The sequence below is a fragment of the Schistocerca cancellata genome, chromosome 2, assembly GCF_023864275.1.
Source record: "Schistocerca cancellata isolate TAMUIC-IGC-003103 chromosome 2, iqSchCanc2.1, whole genome shotgun sequence".
Classification (NCBI taxonomy): domain Eukaryota; kingdom Metazoa; phylum Arthropoda; class Insecta; order Orthoptera; family Acrididae; genus Schistocerca; species Schistocerca cancellata.
Window position 1 is genome coordinate 527222245 of NC_064627.1, and position 18882 is coordinate 527241126.

General features: G+C 42.5%; 1 protein-coding gene across 3 annotated transcripts in view; it reads right to left on the minus strand.

Annotated features, from left to right (window-relative positions):
* The window catches only part of LOC126162072 (phenoloxidase 1-like), a 243090-nt gene that overhangs the window by 62153 nt on the left and 162055 nt on the right, over positions 1–18882 (minus strand). For all 3 annotated transcript variants that reach the window (XM_049918338.1, XM_049918339.1, XM_049918340.1), the window contains exon 10: positions 13949–14113. In XM_049918338.1, the coding sequence (XP_049774295.1) occupies positions 13949–14113 (165 nt within the window). The remainder of the gene's footprint in view (positions 1–13948; positions 14114–18882) is intronic.

Below are 18882 nucleotides of genomic sequence, written 5' to 3' on the forward strand. Positions count from 1 at the left end.
CGGGCTGGCTAGGGGGGCCAGCTCTCGCTGGGGCAGCTCGAATGACGGCGATGCCGGTGCTGGAGCCACTGGATGCTGCCAAGGCTGAGAACCATCACAGTGCGGCAGAGTCACAGCGGGGAGAGGAGGTAACGTCCCCTGTGAAACCAATACAGGTGCCGGCAATGGGGAAGCTGGTGACCGAGAGGGCGGAGGGTGGGTGCCCGAACGTGGACGTAGCTGATTTTGGTGACGACGTACCACCCGGTCCCCCACCTGCAAGGTATAGAGCCGGCGGCCATGTCGGTGCAGGACCACCGCCGGTATCCAACGTGGATTGTGACCAAACCCACGGGCCCAGACTGACATACCCAGTGGAAAGCCAGGTACTCCGTTGTGGGAAGACTGGCGAGGACCAGGCTGGAGGAGGTGCAGCAGAGTCCTAGGTTGACGCCCATGGAGGAGCTCTGCGGGGCTGCGGTCTCCCATTGGTGTGGTCCAGTATGCCGTCAAGAAAAACGTCAATGCTTCCTCTGCAGGAAATTCGTGCACATACTTTTTCATCTGCGCCTTAAAGGTGCGCACCATGCGCTCAGCTTCCCCATTCGATTGTGGATGGAAGGGGGGAGAGCAAACGTGCCGAATACCGAAGCGCCTACAAAAATCCTGGAAGGTCTGCGAAAGAAACTGCGGTCCATTGTCCGAGACCAGGGTGATTGGCAGACCTTCCACAGAAAAGATTTTTGCTAGTGCCTGGATTGCAACGTCTGAAGTGGTTGAGGAGCAGCGAACCACATATGGGAATCTGGAATAAGCATCAATGACAATGAGCCAAAAGCCATTGAGAAACGGCCCCGCAAAATCGATGTGAACACGTTCCCACGCCTGGGTTGCCGGCGGCCATGAAGAGAACGCTGCCCTGGGAGATGCTTGTTGGCTCGCACACTGGGAACAGGCGGCCACCAAGTGCTCAATTTCTCTGTCAATACCGGGCCAGTACATATGCCTGCGAGCCAAGGTTTTAGTACGGGAAACACCCCAGTGCCCCGCATGTAATAACTTGAGGACCTCCCGTCGTAAACTTGCAGGAACAACCACGCGAGGAGCTGTATCATCGGTAGCCAGAAGGAGAACTCCTTCCAAGACCGAGAGACGGTCTCGTAGAAGAAAATAATTACGAAGAGGGTCCGAGGCCCGGCCCGGAGGGCGGGACGACCACCCCTGCTGAATGAGGCGAACTACTTGCCGGAGAACCGGGTCAGCCGCTGTTTCCCTGGCGACTCGAGAACTAGTGATCGGGAAGCCATCAACCACCTGGCGGGACGCCACATCCAAATGAAAACACATAATCTCCTCTCGATCAAATGTAGGGTCCGGGCCCACCGGAAGACGGGAAAGAGCGTCGGCGTTGGCATGCTGGCCTGTAGGGCGAAAACGAATGTCATAATGGTACTTAGAGAGGAACAAGGCCCAGCGCTGTAGTCTGTGGGCCGCCCTATCCGGAATCTGAGAGGCGGGGCCAAATAACGATATTAACGGCTTATGGTCAGTGATTAACTGAAACTTCGTGCCATACAAGAAAGGGTGAAACTTGGTAACAGCGTAGACAATGGCCAAAGCCTCTTTTTCCACCTGGGAGTAATGGGACTGCGCGGGACTAAGCGTTTTCGACGCAAACGCCAGTGGTTGCTCGGAACCATCTGCGTTGCGATGGGCCAGGACCGCCCCCACCCCATACTGTGAAGCATCCGTAGCCAGGACTAACGGCTTATGGGGATCAAAAGTAGCCAAACAAGGGGCTGACGTGAGGAGGCCCTTCAACGAGGTGAACGCTCGCTCGCATGCCGGCGACCAATCAAAAGGAACACCCTCGTGCAGAAGGCAGTACAGGGGGTGGGCTATAGTGGAAGCCCTGGGAATGAACCGGTGGTAATAGGCTATCTTGCCTAAAAAAGTTTGTAACTCCTTCAGCGATGTGGGCCGAGGAAGATTGACGATACCGTGGACCAAACTTCCTAGTGGCTGGATGCCATGCCGAGAGATGGTGTAGCCCACATACTCAATGGACGGTTGGAAGAAGGTTGACTTCTGCAGGTTGCAACGCAAGCCCACAGACCTGAATTTGAGAAAGAGGGTGCGAAGGTTGTGCAAGTGGTCCGTCGTGCTGCGGCCTGTGACAATTATGACATCCAGGTAATTAATACAATGAGGAAGTGACATGCTCAAGATAACGCTGGAATATCGCCGGGGCACTGGATATTCCAAAAGCCAACCGCTGGTATTGGTAAAGGCCAAACGGGGTGTTGACGACTGCCAGCCGTTTGGAGTCCTCACCAAGTGGTATCTGATGATAAGCCTCTGACAGATCGATTTTCGAAAAATAGTGGCCTCCCGCCACGGCGGAGAACAATTCATCAGCACGAGGCAAAGGATAGGTGTCCACCACCAATTGGGAATTAATGGTGGCCTTAAAATCGCCACAAAGACGTAATTTTCCAGAGGGCTTCTTGACAATAACGAGGGGCGAAGCCCACTCACTGGAAGAAATGGGAAGAACGACCCCTAGGGCTGTCAGCCGGTCGAGCTCTTCCTTTACCTGAGGGCGGAGAGCCAAGGGGATCTGCCTCGCGCGTAGAAAACGCGGGCGAGCCGACGCCTTCAACGTTAAGTGAGCTTCAAAATCTGAAACACGCCCCAGGCCCTCCTCAAAAATGTCTGGAAAGTCTGAGATCAAAGATTCTAAGGAGTGATAGGGAACGTCTTCGGAGACCAACTGTATGGTGTCAGCGATAGAAAAACCGAAAGCTTGAAAGGCATCCAGGCCAAAAAGGTTAGCGGAGCTCGTATCACTGACAACAATAAAACTAATAGGCCGAGTGACTGATTTGTAAGTCACGTCGGTAGTGAATTGACCCATTAGGGGAATGAACTGTTTACCATAACCGCGTAGACGCCGGTAAACTGGCGCCAACGGGGGCGATCCAAGGTCGGAATACGTTTGTGCATTCAACAACGAAACTGCCGCGCCCGTATCTACTTGCAGTTGTAACCGGCGCGACCGAACTGACACCTCGATAAAGAGTTTGCGTGCCAATGCGTCGGGAGCCTGGCCCGATGAAACTTCCTGAATGTCAACGTCCATGTCCTCTGTACATGCTTCCTTCGATTCCTTTGAGGCTGAGCGGCAAACTTTAGCAATGTGACCGTTTTTATAACATTTGCGACAAACGGCCCAACGCTGGGGGCACTTTGACCGATCGTGATGTATATAGCACGACGCACAGGACGGCAACAGGGGCCGGCGGCCGGAATTCTGTTTACGCGCCGCGCGGGAGCGGCCGTAACGGCCGGATTGTACCGCTCGCACGTCGTCCACCCCGGACACAGTGGACGCGGCCGCGCCGTCCTGAACCTCCGCGACGTCGCACCACGCTTCCAGCTGTTGACCTGCTGCGTGAGAGACTTCATACGATTGAGCAATGGACAGGACTTCTTCGAGGGAAGGGTCTTCTAACTGCAGGGCCCGTTGCCGGACCTCCCTATCAGGGGCCGAACGAACAATGACGTCGCGTACCATAACATGGGCATACGACTCCCGCGACTGCTCCGTGACAAAATGACACTTGCGACTAAGACCGTGCAGGGTTGCGGCCCACGCCCGGTAAGACTGATGGGGCTGTTTCTTGCATTGATAGAACTCGACCCTAGCCGCCACAACATGCGTGCGGCGGCGATAATATGAAGACAGCAATGAACACAATGCGTCAAAAGACAAGGACGAGGGTTCCTGCAACGGCGCCAGCTGCCGCAAAACTTGATACAGCGAGGGAGATATCCAAGACAAGAAGAGAGCACGACATACCTCCGCATCGGCAACATGAAACGCCTGGAAATGCTGCCGAAGGCGATGTTCATATGCGTCCCAATCCTCCGCCGTCTCGTCATACGGGGGAAAGGGAGGAGGGAACGGCGCCGGAGCAGACGGCGGTGAGAGCAACGCCGGAAGCACTTGTTTCATGGTGGCCATGAGCTCCGTCTGCTGCGCAACCAAAACCCGCACCAAATCCTCCATGCCGTGGAGAAACTGCGAAACCGGAACAACGACGCAACACGCGAAAGAACGACCCTACTCGTCGCCAATTGTGTAGTAACACTGTTCATGTTACGTCGCACTTCACTTAGCGTAGACCGGGACTGTGTCCTAGGCATGCCCGATGTTGACTGACTGCGCTCTGCCTGTCCTGCCGGAGTTGTTGTTGTTGTTACGCCGGCAGAGGGCGCGTCCGAATTCTCGCGTGCCCTCTGGTGGACGGGACTCTACTTGCGGCAACTACTGTCCATGACGCGCCGTGCCAATGTGCGCCTCCCGCGATCTTTCTGGTGGCTACTACAGAGACCAAGAGGAAAACCAATACCAAAGTGAAGTCATCAATGAGTAGTCAGTAGTATGGTGGAGATAATAATGAATGCTCTCAGAATTACATGATTGACTGAGTGGTTGAGATGTGGCAGTATTTATGTTGGCCATGAGGAGCACTACTGGCTGGCATATTTATGTTGCAAGGCAGTGGCACATTCACTAGAAGAGTGCAGTGTTGCGGTGGCACAGCCCCAGCTATCATCTGCCAAGATCCATTTACTCTGGCAGGCATTTAGCTTCCATGCAACCTGATACAAGAATTGACTGCATAAGAATAATCTTGAAAAAATGGAACATTTTGGTTATCTACAAACCCACCCAGAAGATACAAGATCACTCAAAGTCAGCCAAGGATGCTCATCAGCTGCTGGAAAAAGCAGCAATTTATAAGATTCCATGTAGTTATGGGAGACATATGTGGGTACTATGAAAAGAATGATCAAAAAACGACTACAAGAGCACAAGGGCAATTACAGAAGTGGGGAGATTGACAGAGCAGCTTGTAGTGCTCTGAGAATTTCTGCGTAAATTCTAGAACCACTTGGCCTTCCTCTGTCTGAAACCCATCATATTTTAAACAGAAGTGTGAGAGAGACAAATACACTCCTGGAAATGGAAAAAAGAACACATTGACACCGGTGTGTCAGACCCACCATACTTGCTCCGGACACTGCGAGAGGGCTGTACAAGCAATGATCACACGCACGGCACAGCGGACACACCAGGAACCGCGGTGTTGGCCGTCGAATGGCGCTAGCTGCGCAGCATTTGTGCACCGCCGCCATCAGTGTCAGCCAGTTTGCCGTGGCATACGGAGCTCCATCGCAGTCTTTAACACTGGTAGCATGCTGCGACAGCGTGGACGTGAACCGTATGTGCAGTTGACGGACTTTGAGTGAGGGCGTATAGTGGGCATGCGGGAGGCCGGGTGGACGTACTGCCGAATTGCTCAACACGTGGGGCATGAGGTCTCCACAGTACATCGATGTTGTCACCAGTGGTCGGCGGAAGGTGCACGTGCCCGTCGACCTGGGACCGGACCGCAGCGACGCACGGATGCACGCCAAGACCGTAGGATCCTACGCAGTGCCGTAGGGGACCGCACCGCCACTTCCCAGCAAATTAGGGACACTGTTGCTCCTGGGGTATCGGCGAGGACCATTCACAACCATCTCCATGAAGCTGGGCTACGGTCCCGCACACCGTTAGGCTGTCTTCCGCTCACGCCCCAACATCATGCAGCCTGCCTCCAGTGGTGTCGCGACAGGCGTGAATGGAGGGACGAATGGAGACGTGTCGTCTTCAGCGATGAGAGTCGCTTCTGCCTTGGTGCCAATGATGGTCGTATGCGTGTTTGGCGCCGTTGCAGGTGAGTGCCACAATCAGGACTGCATACGACCGAGGCACACAGGGCCAACACCCGGCATCATGGTGTGGGGAGCGATCTCCTACACTGGCCGTACACCACTGGTGATCATCGAGGGGACACTGAATAGTGCACGGTACATCCAAACCGTCATCGAACCCATCGTTCTACCATTCCTAGACCGGCAAGGGAACTTGCTGTTCCAACAGGACAATGCACGTCCGCATGTATCCCGTGCCACCCAACGTGCTCTAGAAGTTGTAAGTCAACTACCCTGGCCAGCAAGATCTCCGGATCTGTCCCCCATTGAGCATGTTTGGGACTGGATGAAGCGTCGTCTCACGTGGTCTGCACGTCCAGTACGAACGCTGGTCCAACTGAGGCGCCAGGTGGAAATGGCATGGCAAGCCGTTCCACAGGACTACATCCAGCATCTCTACGATCGTCTCCATGGGAGAATAGCAGCCTGCATTGCTGCGAAAGGTGGATATACACTGTACTAGTGCCGACATTGTGCATGCTCTGTTGCCTGTGTCTATGTGCCTGTGGTTCTGTCAGTGTGATCATGTGATGTATCTGACCCCAGGAATGTGTCAATAAAGTTTCCCCTTCCTGGGACAATGAATTCACGGTGTTCTTATTTCAATTTCCAGGAGTGTATGACCTACTGCGCATTGCATGTTTGTGTGTGCAGGTCTAAGAACAGTCACGAGCAAAATGTGGATGTGGCGGCCGAACAGTGGCCGATAAGTACCTACTGTATGATCCATAGAGTTTCAGTGTATGAGAGAAGTGACTGTGCTATTCTTTGCTGGTTTAGTGACTGTGTGATTGTTAAGAACAAATGAAGAAATGAGATTAGACTTTTAAGTAATTCATGTGTTGGACTTGCTAGAAGCAAGACATGTTCATATTTTCTGGTGGTTATTAAACCACCCCTGTTGTAAATGTATCCTAATAGAGTCTAATGTTTGACAACTTGGTTGTTCAAATTTTTCGAATATTTACATGAGAAGTGGTGAATTTTTTTTTGTGGAAGTTGAAATATACCATGACTGAACTAAAAGTATTCGCTGAGTACCAAATTATTTCAAGAATAGAGAGAGAGTCTGATAAATTCCCTTAACCAGCATTATTCTTCGAAGAAGTTTTTGGAGATCGACTTGGCCAGCTATCCAGAAAAGAAGATCGGCTGTGCATACCGAGTAAGACAACCTATGGGAGAGAGGTGGGAAGTTTCCAAACCAGCTCCACATCGCTTCTTGTCGTCTAAAGCATTAGAACATGGCGACCATAACAGGACAGAAGAAAACATGTATTTTGGGATGAAAACGAGATAAGAAGATATTATGTGTTGCCATAGCAACCGAGCAAAGCAAGACAAAAGAACCAGTTCCCGGAATTGGATTCTGCCTAAAAATTCAAATGGTGAAAATTAGTAAATGCCAAAAAACAGAAGACGTAAGAAAGTAATAACGTTACAAGAACAGAGAGAAGATCTTGACATATTAAACTAAGAAGAGATACTATGAGAATAATTCAACTAAGAAGATCCAGTGTGGGGAGTACACAACTCTCACACACATCGCGGTTATGCTGATGCGGAAACCAGCAACCGACAACACCGGCACCGGTTCCTGTTCACTGGTGCTGATTCCACACCTGCTCACCGACACAGCCTAAAACTCTATGCCGGGTGAGCATAAAACAATAATTGTTTGAGTATAAATTTGAAGAAATTGTTCAATAGACTGTATTTGTATATTTATTATACATATAACTATTTTTTAAATGCTTACTAGATCTAAAATTGGTAAAACCACGGAAAATGTACAGTTAGTTGGAGAAACTACTGAACCAGCCATGGCTATGAGAATCAGTAGAGAAATGCCAGACTGGACTGAGTTAGCAAATTTAATTAAAGCACAAAGTGCAGCTTCAAATACTCAAATTGTGACTATAAGTGAAAAACTAGATGCCCAGAGGGCAGATTCAGGGACTTTGAGAAAGGAATTAAATGAAACTTAAAATTCTAAATTAAATGCTCAGAATGAAACTCTATGGAAAGAAACAGGTTTGGTACAGTCTAGTTTAAATGCTCGAAGTGAAGTTCTAAATGACCAGAGTGAAACCTTGAGTAATCAAGCAACAAATATAGGTTTACTAAAGACTGAATTTGACACAATAAATAGTAAAGTTGAAAATTTGAAATTAGATTTAAAGAAAGAATTAACAAGTTCTTTAAACTTTCATGTAAATCAGCTATTCACTGACTTGAGTCAGAAAGAAAATGATCAAATCCAAGATTTAGCAACAAGGTTAGAATTTTTGATATTGAGGAAAAATGTAATAAGGTAGAAACAGAAATTAATGAAAAATTAGGATCATTTGAAAATGTATGTAATGTTAAGTTCAGTGCTGTAGCAGAGATTAGATACTGTAAGACACTGTAAGAGACAGCACTGATAAGCAAGAGAAGTTGATACTAATTATCCAGTTACAAATTACAGCCATGAATACATGAGTAGATACTGTGGAAAGGAATTTCAGAGAGAAACTAGTGAACTCTGATATTATAAATGTAAATAGTTTGGAGAAACAAGTGGAAGAACTTATAGATTGAAAAGTTTCCAGGAACGTATTTCGTATTTTATCTTCTGAACTTAGTGATACCAAGAGAGGTATGGATGATCTATGGAGAGAAGTCAAACTTATCCAGGAACAAGTAGAAAAATGAATAACTTCACCTGATGTTGTGTTACCTAGTGAAGTGGTGATTGTTTTGCAGTGGGGAGACTTTCAAACTAAATTTAATGAGAAGTACTGGTTTGCATTTGCTCAAGTGAAGTTAATATCAGATCCATGGGATCCAGGTGAAGTCATCTGATTTCCCAGGGACGTTAACGTTCTGTGTTAATGGGCATAGTGACGACCATCAGATCCTGAGTTGCATTCGGTGTTTCTCCTGTACTATTCTATAATCCCCCATTTAGAGGCTATTAGAGAAACATTCCAGCGAGAAATTTTGATTACGTCACCCAAAAATGCTCCTGGTACATGACTGCATCATCCTCGGTTGTTAGAGAGTTTTGCCCACTAGGAATTTTGATTGTGTCTCCCTCGGTTATTCCAGGGGTGCCCCTACCTGTCTACATGACTCATCCCGGCTCACCCCAACTTATCACAACTTTACTAGGCAGTGACATCAGGTAGGAATTGGTACGCAGATTTTCCCTGAAATAAGATAGACTAAATCTGCTTAGCCAGCCATTCTCTCCCGCAGTTTTGATTGTAATATCAACAGCAGCCAATGTGGTCTCCACGTATAGTTAGCTTTCATTTTTGCCTGAATTATTCCTTGTAAGTAATCTCTTCACCAGTTTTCTGTGCCAATCTGTGATCAGAAGTCTGGGTGAAATCAACATCATTAAATTTGTATATTCTATTAATATGAATCATAATCACAATGATTCCAAAAATGGTTTTCTTGAAAGCTGCCTGGTAATCCCGTTTTTGTCACATAGTTCTAAATAAGTAGGGAGAGCCATACCTGGACATAACTTTCAAAATAATTTCTGAAATTGTGAGAATACCATTCTCACACTGAATGAATATTTGTGGAAAACATAATATTGTGTGACTAATTAAATGACTGTGATAATGGGATATATAATTTTATACTTGGTACAGAATATTTTATACATTTTATGATATGTGACATGGACGTGAGGGTTTGTATCGATATCAAAAGTGGGTCGGTAGTGCAGGTAAAGCATGATTTACACTAACAGATAAATCATGACTAACACCAAACACACATCACACCTATCAAGCAACCCTCACAAACAGTGTGCCTGATTCTTCACCATTTGCCGTTTCCATAAGGTTGCTAAGATTTTCTTTGGGGACCTCAAGGGTGAAGGTGGGAATGTCCATTCTGTAGGAAATGATTTAAAACCATACCTCCTCCAAGTACCTCCTCAAGTACCTGAGAGGTAGGGATGCTGGGGAAGGGGGGTGAGACGGGTTTCCTGTCTTTGGGGCTATCTTCTTTCCCTACTTCGATCCTAGCAACTACATCTATTTTTTCCTTTCTTACTTCTTATCTTGAGGACCTGTCTATCTTTTCCCTCTTTCCATATTCATCTACTTCCATTGCAGAAGTCCTTCCTCGTTTCTGTGGTTTCCAATAACTTACAACTAATCTTCAAATAAGAAGGCCAAAGAATCAGACTACACGAAAACACTTCCGCATACACACAAAGAAATATGAATACACAAACAATGAAGTCACAGATTAAAAGGATGTAAGAACCACCAAGGGTTGTAGGGGAGAAAGATACATCTACATCTGGAAAGATGAACACATTGTTTTTTAAGTGACAGTTCTACAAGCTGTTGCAGAACTTGCTTTGCAGCCAGGAGACCATCACGTTCATTTCGATAGGACTCAAGTACTGGCAGCCACAAGTGGATACCATCAAAGGTTGTACAGAAAAGCCATTGAGACTGTAAAACACCCCAGGAATTTCAACAAGATGGAGGAGTGCATGAAATTGATTGACATCTGGATTCCGGTATTGAAGAAGACATGTACCAGTCTTCCACCATGGGGTTGAGAGCAACAGCAGACAAAGGCAGTCAACAATGGCCAACTGCACCCATGCATTCAAAACATCTGATGTCACACCACTGTGTGGAAGCACGCAGAAGTGGAATTTTGCTGTAGTCAATAACGAGCCAGGGTGTGAATCGGACATTCAAAGAAGCTATGATCCGCCTTTAAAATTTACTCCAGAGATGGGGATGAAACATTGGTTCCTCAGGTGAAATCTATTTGATCATGGCATAATAGGCTGAAATGTTTTATTAAGTGTGATATCTGAAATCACAGACAATGCTTGTAAGCTTAAGCATACTGATGAAAAACATCAAGATATGATACTGTCCGTATAACTGGTCAACCTCAATCTGCTGTACTATATAAATTGTAGGTAATAGTGAGAACACTGCATGTAAAAAACAGCTCTGTCATGAATTCAAAGTAGTAAGTACATTTTAACTAATAATGTGCTACAGGTGGCATAATATTCACAGAGTGTACAGATGCAGATAAATGGAGAACCCATTGCGAGCAATTCCAGTCATTCATTTTTCAAAGTGGGAAATATGAGAGTTGTGTCACATTGTGGAAGCAGCCTGCAGGAGTTGTAGAAAACTGAAAGCTCCATGAGGGCTCCTCTTCGTGGACAAAACATGAGAGCTGATATCAAGACATGATAGTTCATGTAATGTTCAAAGTAACCATTGTGATAATCATCATACCACTACAGTTAAATACAATAAAGTGATTATTGTATAGAAAAGAGGATACATAGAAAATAATGACAGATTACACATCTGTGAACCAACAGCACATGTCACTGCGAACCAGAGCATGAGACTATGCTTTGGTAATATGTAGGCTACATACTGTGGGCTGATATCCAGGTCAAAATGATAGATTTAATTTAGAATTAGACAAATTTGAGACTTTTGTTATACAATCAGTTTTTATTCCTATATTTTATTTTGCTATGTAAATAACACACTTTTTTCTTTTCTTATTCTCATTCCTATAAAAGAAGTAGCTGCTGTACAATTTGCTTTTAGTTTCTAGGTGAGCAACCAGAGATATGATAGCAAATAAATAATTAAATGATGAAATTCTGTCATACATAAATCGTAAGCCATTCTCCTTCTACCCTATAATACGCATAATTTGCCTACTGTGAATTGTTCACCATTACAGTTGACACATGTAACACTGGGAGTGTAACAAGAATGAAGTTGATGGGAACCACGATATTTAGAATACTTTGTTTGGCTCTTGCATTGTTTACTGACACGTCAAAAGTGAAGACAGTTGCACTGCATTGTAATGTGGTATATGGTGACATCTGGCAACTCATCCTATCAATAGTAGCACTAGGTGATAATCATTGATTGTAAAGATCAGCAAGAATTACAGAAACATGCAATTGGTTGTCTTTTATCACCTACAAGGCTTATTATTTATCCTGACAAAATGTACACACAACTTACAAAATATTTTAGAAGACAAACGCTTAAGCACAGAAACATACCTTGGACAATGGCCTAATGGCCACATAACACTACTTACCAACTAGGTTTGATATTGTTAGCTGTTTTGCTTTTATTGATGGTTCAGATGACTCAGCTCTGATTCATATGTGCCAGAACAGAAGCACATATGCTTGTGTCCACTAACAAGTTGGCACTTGCATCTGATTCAGTTCTGTTAAAATCCTGTTCCTATTATTACAAATGTGAAAAATATGATCCATTAATGGTAAACAATGTCAGCATTAACAGGTCATATTTTTCACACAAAGTACTTTCCTGTTAATCATATGGTAAAGTTTTCTTTGAATTCCATCAATATGTGTTTGTCGTAACAGTTTTGCAGGACTGTATTTCTTATGTTTCTAGGTATAATGGTTATCCTTATCTATTTGTTTTTCAGTAAGGAACTGCTAGAAACAATTCATGAGTACTATCTTGCGTCTGAGATTCTTGATTTTGCATTTGCTCATCAACATTCTAATTCTATCATTCACACCACTGGTTTCTTTGGGATGCCATTAAAGCAGTATGAAGCATGTAACAAAATTTTATGTGATAAATGCCACTAGAGAAATATAGTGGACTGTATCTTCATCAAATACGAAAAACAAAATGTTCTCTCATTATATTCCAGCTGAGGTAATTACCCATCTCTAATGATCATTATGTCAATGTAATGCTCAGTCATACAAAGATAAACCCTTAAGTAATGTCACATAATTCATCAGCTGTTTTACCTTCTTTGCATATGTGCTGATCATCCATCCTGTAGGATGAATGATAATGTGCTTTCTCATCAATAAAAATATGACTTTCCTAGAGAAAAATGATAATGCAGGTTATAATTAAAAAATTCATCAACATCAAAATATCATTTTGAGTTTTAAGCCACAATAAATTTTGAAATTTAATGGGCTGAAATGCTAGTAGCTGCTGCCTCAAAACGCAAACAGTGTAACAGCTTGGATCTTCTGTTAATACTTAATTATTTGTTATCCAGTGCTGCAAAGAACTATAAAATGTTATTAGACTTTTTGAGAAACATATTATTGTTATGTTAATACTTGTGTTTCTGTAAAATGAACATGTAACTATTCCTATCCAAAAGCATATTCAATTACGCAACGCAAAAAGGAAAATTGATGTATAGCACAGAACTCTCGTGCTTGACTCTTTAAATATGGCAGCAAAATTCATCTCAATGTATTTAGAACATACTATAAATCTAATTAAAAACTATTGTTAATTGTACTAATTTTGCAGAATTTCATAACAAAGAAACATATCTTTGAAAACTGTATCTATGATAAAACATTTCCAGGCAGTTTGTAACGTGTACTGAGAAAATTAAATTTTTGTGAACCTGTAACTTTTAACTATAAGTCTAGTTAACCAACTATTATAACCTTGCATTGTACCACTTGCATTGTTGAAATCTTTATAAAAATGGATCATAAATTTATGAAACAGTGGTGACTGAAAAAATGTGTTAAGTCATTTACTCCTTTTTACAAGGAAACCCTCGGCATCAGGAAATTCAGCAAGAAGATCAGGTCATGTATTGTTCGGATAATAAGTTACAATTCTGAATCATTCTGCTACCATTTTATATACATATGTGAAAAGCTTCATGTATTATTTCAAGCAATACGCAAATTGTTGATTTTAAATTGTCTACAGCACACCTCATAGTTTTATGATTACAACCTATACAAGTTAGCTTTTCTTCAGCAGCCTTACTCTTGTTTCTCTTTCTAACCTTGTTTACTGTCTGTTTCCCTGGCTCTGTTGGTTGAGTTTTGCTTTCATCTAAAAACAGTATTTTTTTTCTGCTAAGGCTTTCTTGTACATTTTTCTGTTACAGTATATTCCATAAACTGTTGTAATCATTGACTGAAATATGTTCCACAAATGTCTCTAATGGTGTTAAAGGTTTTTGATTGTAGCTATCACTCAAAAGTACATAATCCTTCAGAAACTCTTTCCCTGACCTTTATGCGCCTGTAAAATCTTTCCACAGGAGGTGATAAATGATACTTGGTCTTTTAAATACTCACAAGATTTCTTCCATCAGGATCATGAATCCAGCTAATAGCAAGATGCCCAAAGTTGTGCAGCTGGCCATAGTACTTTTGGTTAATAGACAGTATAGTTGACTGCAATATGTGACTCAGAATATCCATGCCAGTATTTTCAGTTAAGGGCACTGTCTTTCCCTTATCCTGTAAGAATAGAAGAATTTTCAAAGAAAATTAGTTCCACATATTTTTGAAAGCATGAATTGGCTACTTGTAACAAGCAACCTGACCTGCCAGCTGCTTTCTCGTAAGTCTCCTTCCATAGTTTCACTTTTATCAACATTTGTAAATTTTTTATTCATATTAGTTATAATACAAATAATTTTAAATTGGTTCAGACTTAGTATTTGATAAACAAAGCATAATACTTATGTAACTCAATTTTATAAGAATTCAGAGATATCACTGGAGTAGCTAAAACCAGTTGTTAAAGCAAATTCTGAAACTTCTGAAAATTTAACTTACAAGAACTAGAAGCATTGACGCTTAGATCAAGGTGCCCAAATATAAGAATATGTGCAACCTGTCATATATGGTGGTGCCTGTATCCCATATGTGTAAGAATTTACATCACCCTAGGGATGTTTACTGTGTCACTGTAGCTGCTTTTTCTTGCAATATGAAAGCAGTTTCTGTGTTTACCGTAAACTGACACTAATTGTCATTTATAGAGCTACAAATAACAGATGATTTGTAGTTTACTCAAAGATGTGAATAAAGGTAGAAATCAAGTGCAAAAAGCAAGTGCAATCTTTGATGTTTCATACAAAGATACTAGACTGAAAAAAACTGCAAACAGAGAATATTCATACTTTATAAACAAAAGTACATGTGATGATTTGTGTAAGTCTGTGTAACAGTTATCTACAAGAGTGGAATACTTCTTCATCTACATTATATGGATACTCTGCAAATCACACTTAAGTGCCTGGCAGATGGTTTCTCCTGCATTGTGTACTGTCATGAGTGCACATGACTTTGTTTCCATCTGTGTCTTCCAAGTACTGATGACTGCATACCTTCTCTACTCAGATGATGGGACAGACTGTCTTTCACCATACTTCATTATTAGTGTAACTCCCAGAAAAGTGAGGAACAATGGTTGGAAGTAGCCAATAAGTCAAAACCTCCTGTGTTTCAGGAAGGAGCAGATGTGGCTTCATATGTTTTTTACACAAGTGTAAAGTTTAATTAATTTACTTATTTCTTTGACACCTACAAAATTCAAAACATCAAAAGTGAAATATAATATAACTGTGATAGTGAAACATAAAAGCATTCTAAAGGAGAACCCTAAATGACATAAGTGGTCTGCAGTGTAGCTGCAGGAATGTTAATGCTTTTGCAGTTTTATTTTCTATAGGTGTGAGCTATTGCAAACAACATACAAGGTGAATAAGACTCACTACTGCTAAGTTTGTTCAGACAGAGGAGAAGAAGAGACTAATAAGCACATCAGGAAGGAGAGTAAATATTGGTGAAAGGGCTGTTAAGTTGTCCTTCGATCAGCTCACTAAAATTAATTACTCTTTAATCACTTTCAGTATCTTCATAGTCAGGTACCTTGTTTTAAACATTTATTTATTGGTTTTGTAAATTCAGACAACACAATAATTGTACTGCTCAAGAGAGAGAGAGAAAGCATGTGAAATACCTTTTCTTCAATGACTCTCTTGTGTATCCTTATGAACCAAGGACTATTGCCATGATGGGATGGTTTGCATACCTCAATGACACAGATAGGTGCACCTAATTGGTAACTGTACTGAGGCCTTGCAATGTTGGTACTTTGAATGGCTGAAGGGGACAGAAAATCATGGGCATTATATTTTATGAACATTCAGCTCTAATATGTGATTTAATGACGATAGCACCCTCTTAGATAAAATAATCTGAAGAATAACAGTTCTCCATTTTCATCTCTGAGTGTGGACCACTCAGGACAACATTTTCATTGTGAAAACAAACCTGGAGTTCTGTGGGTCATAGCATACGTTTCTGGATTCCTTATCCATGTAGATATGTGTCTAAGCAAATTTATAAAGAGAAATATGTAGATTGAAGTTAGATTCAATGGGAATTAGTGAAGTGTGGTGCAGGCAGAACAGGAATTCTGGCCAACTGTACACAGGTTTTTCAACAGAAGATCTAACAGAAGTAATACAGTAAAAAATCTAATAATGGATATGAAAACAGGAATGCAGGAGAACTACTGTGAACAGAATAGTGAATACATTGTTGTAGTAGTGTGAGTTTCTATGCCAAGTAGCTATGTAGATGATGAAGAGATTGTGAGAATATAGGATAAGATAAAAGAAATTATTGTGGTCAACAATGGAAATGAAAATTTGGTAGTTATGGTCCACTCAAATTCAAGAGCGGGAAAAGGGAGAGAAGGAAAAATAATAGGAGAACATGGACTGGAGGAAACGAATGACAGGGGAAGCTGCCTGGTAGAATTCTGCACAGAGAATAATTTATAAACTTGGTTTACAAAATATTAGGCAATGTGTGACTGAGGAAGGGGAAAGGAACATGATAAAAGATGTATCTGTAGCTTTGGAAGATGAAATACTGAAGGCAGCAGAGGAACAATAGAGCAAAAAGGCAAGATCTATTTGAAATTCTTCGATAGCACACAATATACTGAATTCAATTAATCAAAGGAGAAAATACATATAAATGATTAATGGAAAATCTCATATAAAGATTTGAAACAAATACTAACAAAAAGATAGAGGGGCTAGCCAGTACTTACCTCAGTTCAGTACAGCTGATAGATACACAAAAAACAGAACCGAAAATTTACGTTCCTAGCTTTCGGAACAAATGTTCCTTCATCAGGGAGGAGAGAGGGGAAAGAAAGGGAAGAAGGGAAAGTAGATTCAGTTACTCACAACCCAGGTTATGAAGCAACAGGGAAAGGAAAACAGGGAGGGTAGCAAGGATGGAGGCATGGTTGTCAGAGGGAAGCCAAAGATAATATCTTCCCTCTGACAACCATGCCTCCATCCTTGCTACCCTCCCTGTTTTCCTTTCCCTGTTGCCTCATAACCTGGGTTGTGAGTAACTGAATCTACTTTTCCTTCTTCCCTTTCTTTCCCCTCTCTCCTCCCTGATGAAGGAACATTTGTTCCGAAAGCTAGGAACGTAAATTTTCGGTTCTGTTTGTTGTGTATCTATAAGCTGTACTGAGCTGAGGTAAGTACTGGCCAGCCCCTCTATCTCTTTGTTAAAATACATATAAACAACCATCAACTGAAGCAGACAAAAGTGAGAGTGACTGGAAGAGCAAAATGGCAAAATGTTGTTGTTGATGAAGTGGTCTTCAGTCCAGAGACTGGTCTGATGCAGCTCTCCATGATACTCTATATTGTGTAAGCTTCTTCATCTCCCAGTACTTACTGCAACCTATATCCTTCTGAATCTGCTTAGTATATTCATCTCTTGGTCTCCCTCTATGATTTTTACCGTCCACACTGCCTTCCAATACTATAATGGTGATCCCTTGATGCCTCAGAACATGTTCTTACAACTGATCCCTTCTTCTTGTCAAGTTGTGCCACAAATTTCTCTTCTCCCCAATTCTATTCAATACCTCCTCATTAGTTATGCGATCTACCCATCTAATCTTCAGCATTCTTCTGTAGCACCACATTTCAAAAGCTTCTATTCTCTTCTTGTCTAAACTATTTATTGTCCGTGTTTAACTTCCGTATATGGCTACACTCCGCACAAATACTTCCAGAAACAACTTCCTGACATTTAAATCTATACTCGATGTTAACAAATCTCTCTTCTTCAGAAACGCTTTCCTTGCCATTGCCAGTCTACATTTTATACCCTCTCTACTTCGACAATCATCAGTTATTTTGCTCCCCTAAGAGCAAAACTCATTTACTACTTTAAGTGTCTCATTTCCTAATCTAATTCCCTCAGCATCACCTGATTTAATTCGACTACATTCCATTATCCTCGTTTCACTTTTGTTGATGTTTGTCTTATATCCTCCTTTCAAGACACTGTCCCTTCCATCCAACTGCTCTTCCAAGTCCTTTGCTGTCTCTGACAGAATTACAATGTCATCGGCAAACCTCAAAGTTTTTATTTCTTCTCCATGGATTTTAATTCCTATCCCAAATTTTTCTTTTGTTTACTTTACTGCTTGCTCAATATACAGATTGAATAACATCGGGGATAGGCTACAACCCTGTCTCACTCCCTTCCCAACCACTGCTTCCCTTTCATGCCCCCCAACTCATATAACTGCCATCTGGTTTTTGTACAAATAGTAAATAGCTTTTTGCTCCCTGCATTTTAACCCTGCCACCTTCAGAAATTGAAAGAGATTATTCCAGTCAGCATTGTGAAAAGCTTTCTGTAAGTCTACAAATGCTAGAAACACAGGTCTGCCTTTCCTTAATCTATCTTCTAAGACAAGTTGTAGGTTCAGTATTGCCTCATGTGTTCCAACATTTCTACGGAATCCAAACTGATCTTCCCCGAGGTCGGCTTCTACCAGTTTTTCCATTCGTCTGTAAAGAATTCATGTTAGTATTTTGCAGCCATGACTTATTAAACTGATGGTTTGGTAATTTTCACATCTGTCAACACCTGCTTTCTTTGGAATTGGAATTATTATATTCTTCTTGAAATCTGAGGGTATTTCGTCTGTCTCATACACCTTGCTCACCAGATGGCAGAGTTTTGTCAGGGCTGGCTCTCCCAAGGCTATCAGTAGTTCTAATGGAATGTTCTCTACTCCCGGTACCTTGTTTCAACTTAGATCTTTCAGTACTCTGTTAAACTCTTCATGTAGTATCATATGTCCCATTTCATCTTCATCTGCGTGCTCTTCCATTTCCATAATATTGTCCTCAAGTACATTGCCCTTGTATAGACCCTCTTAATAC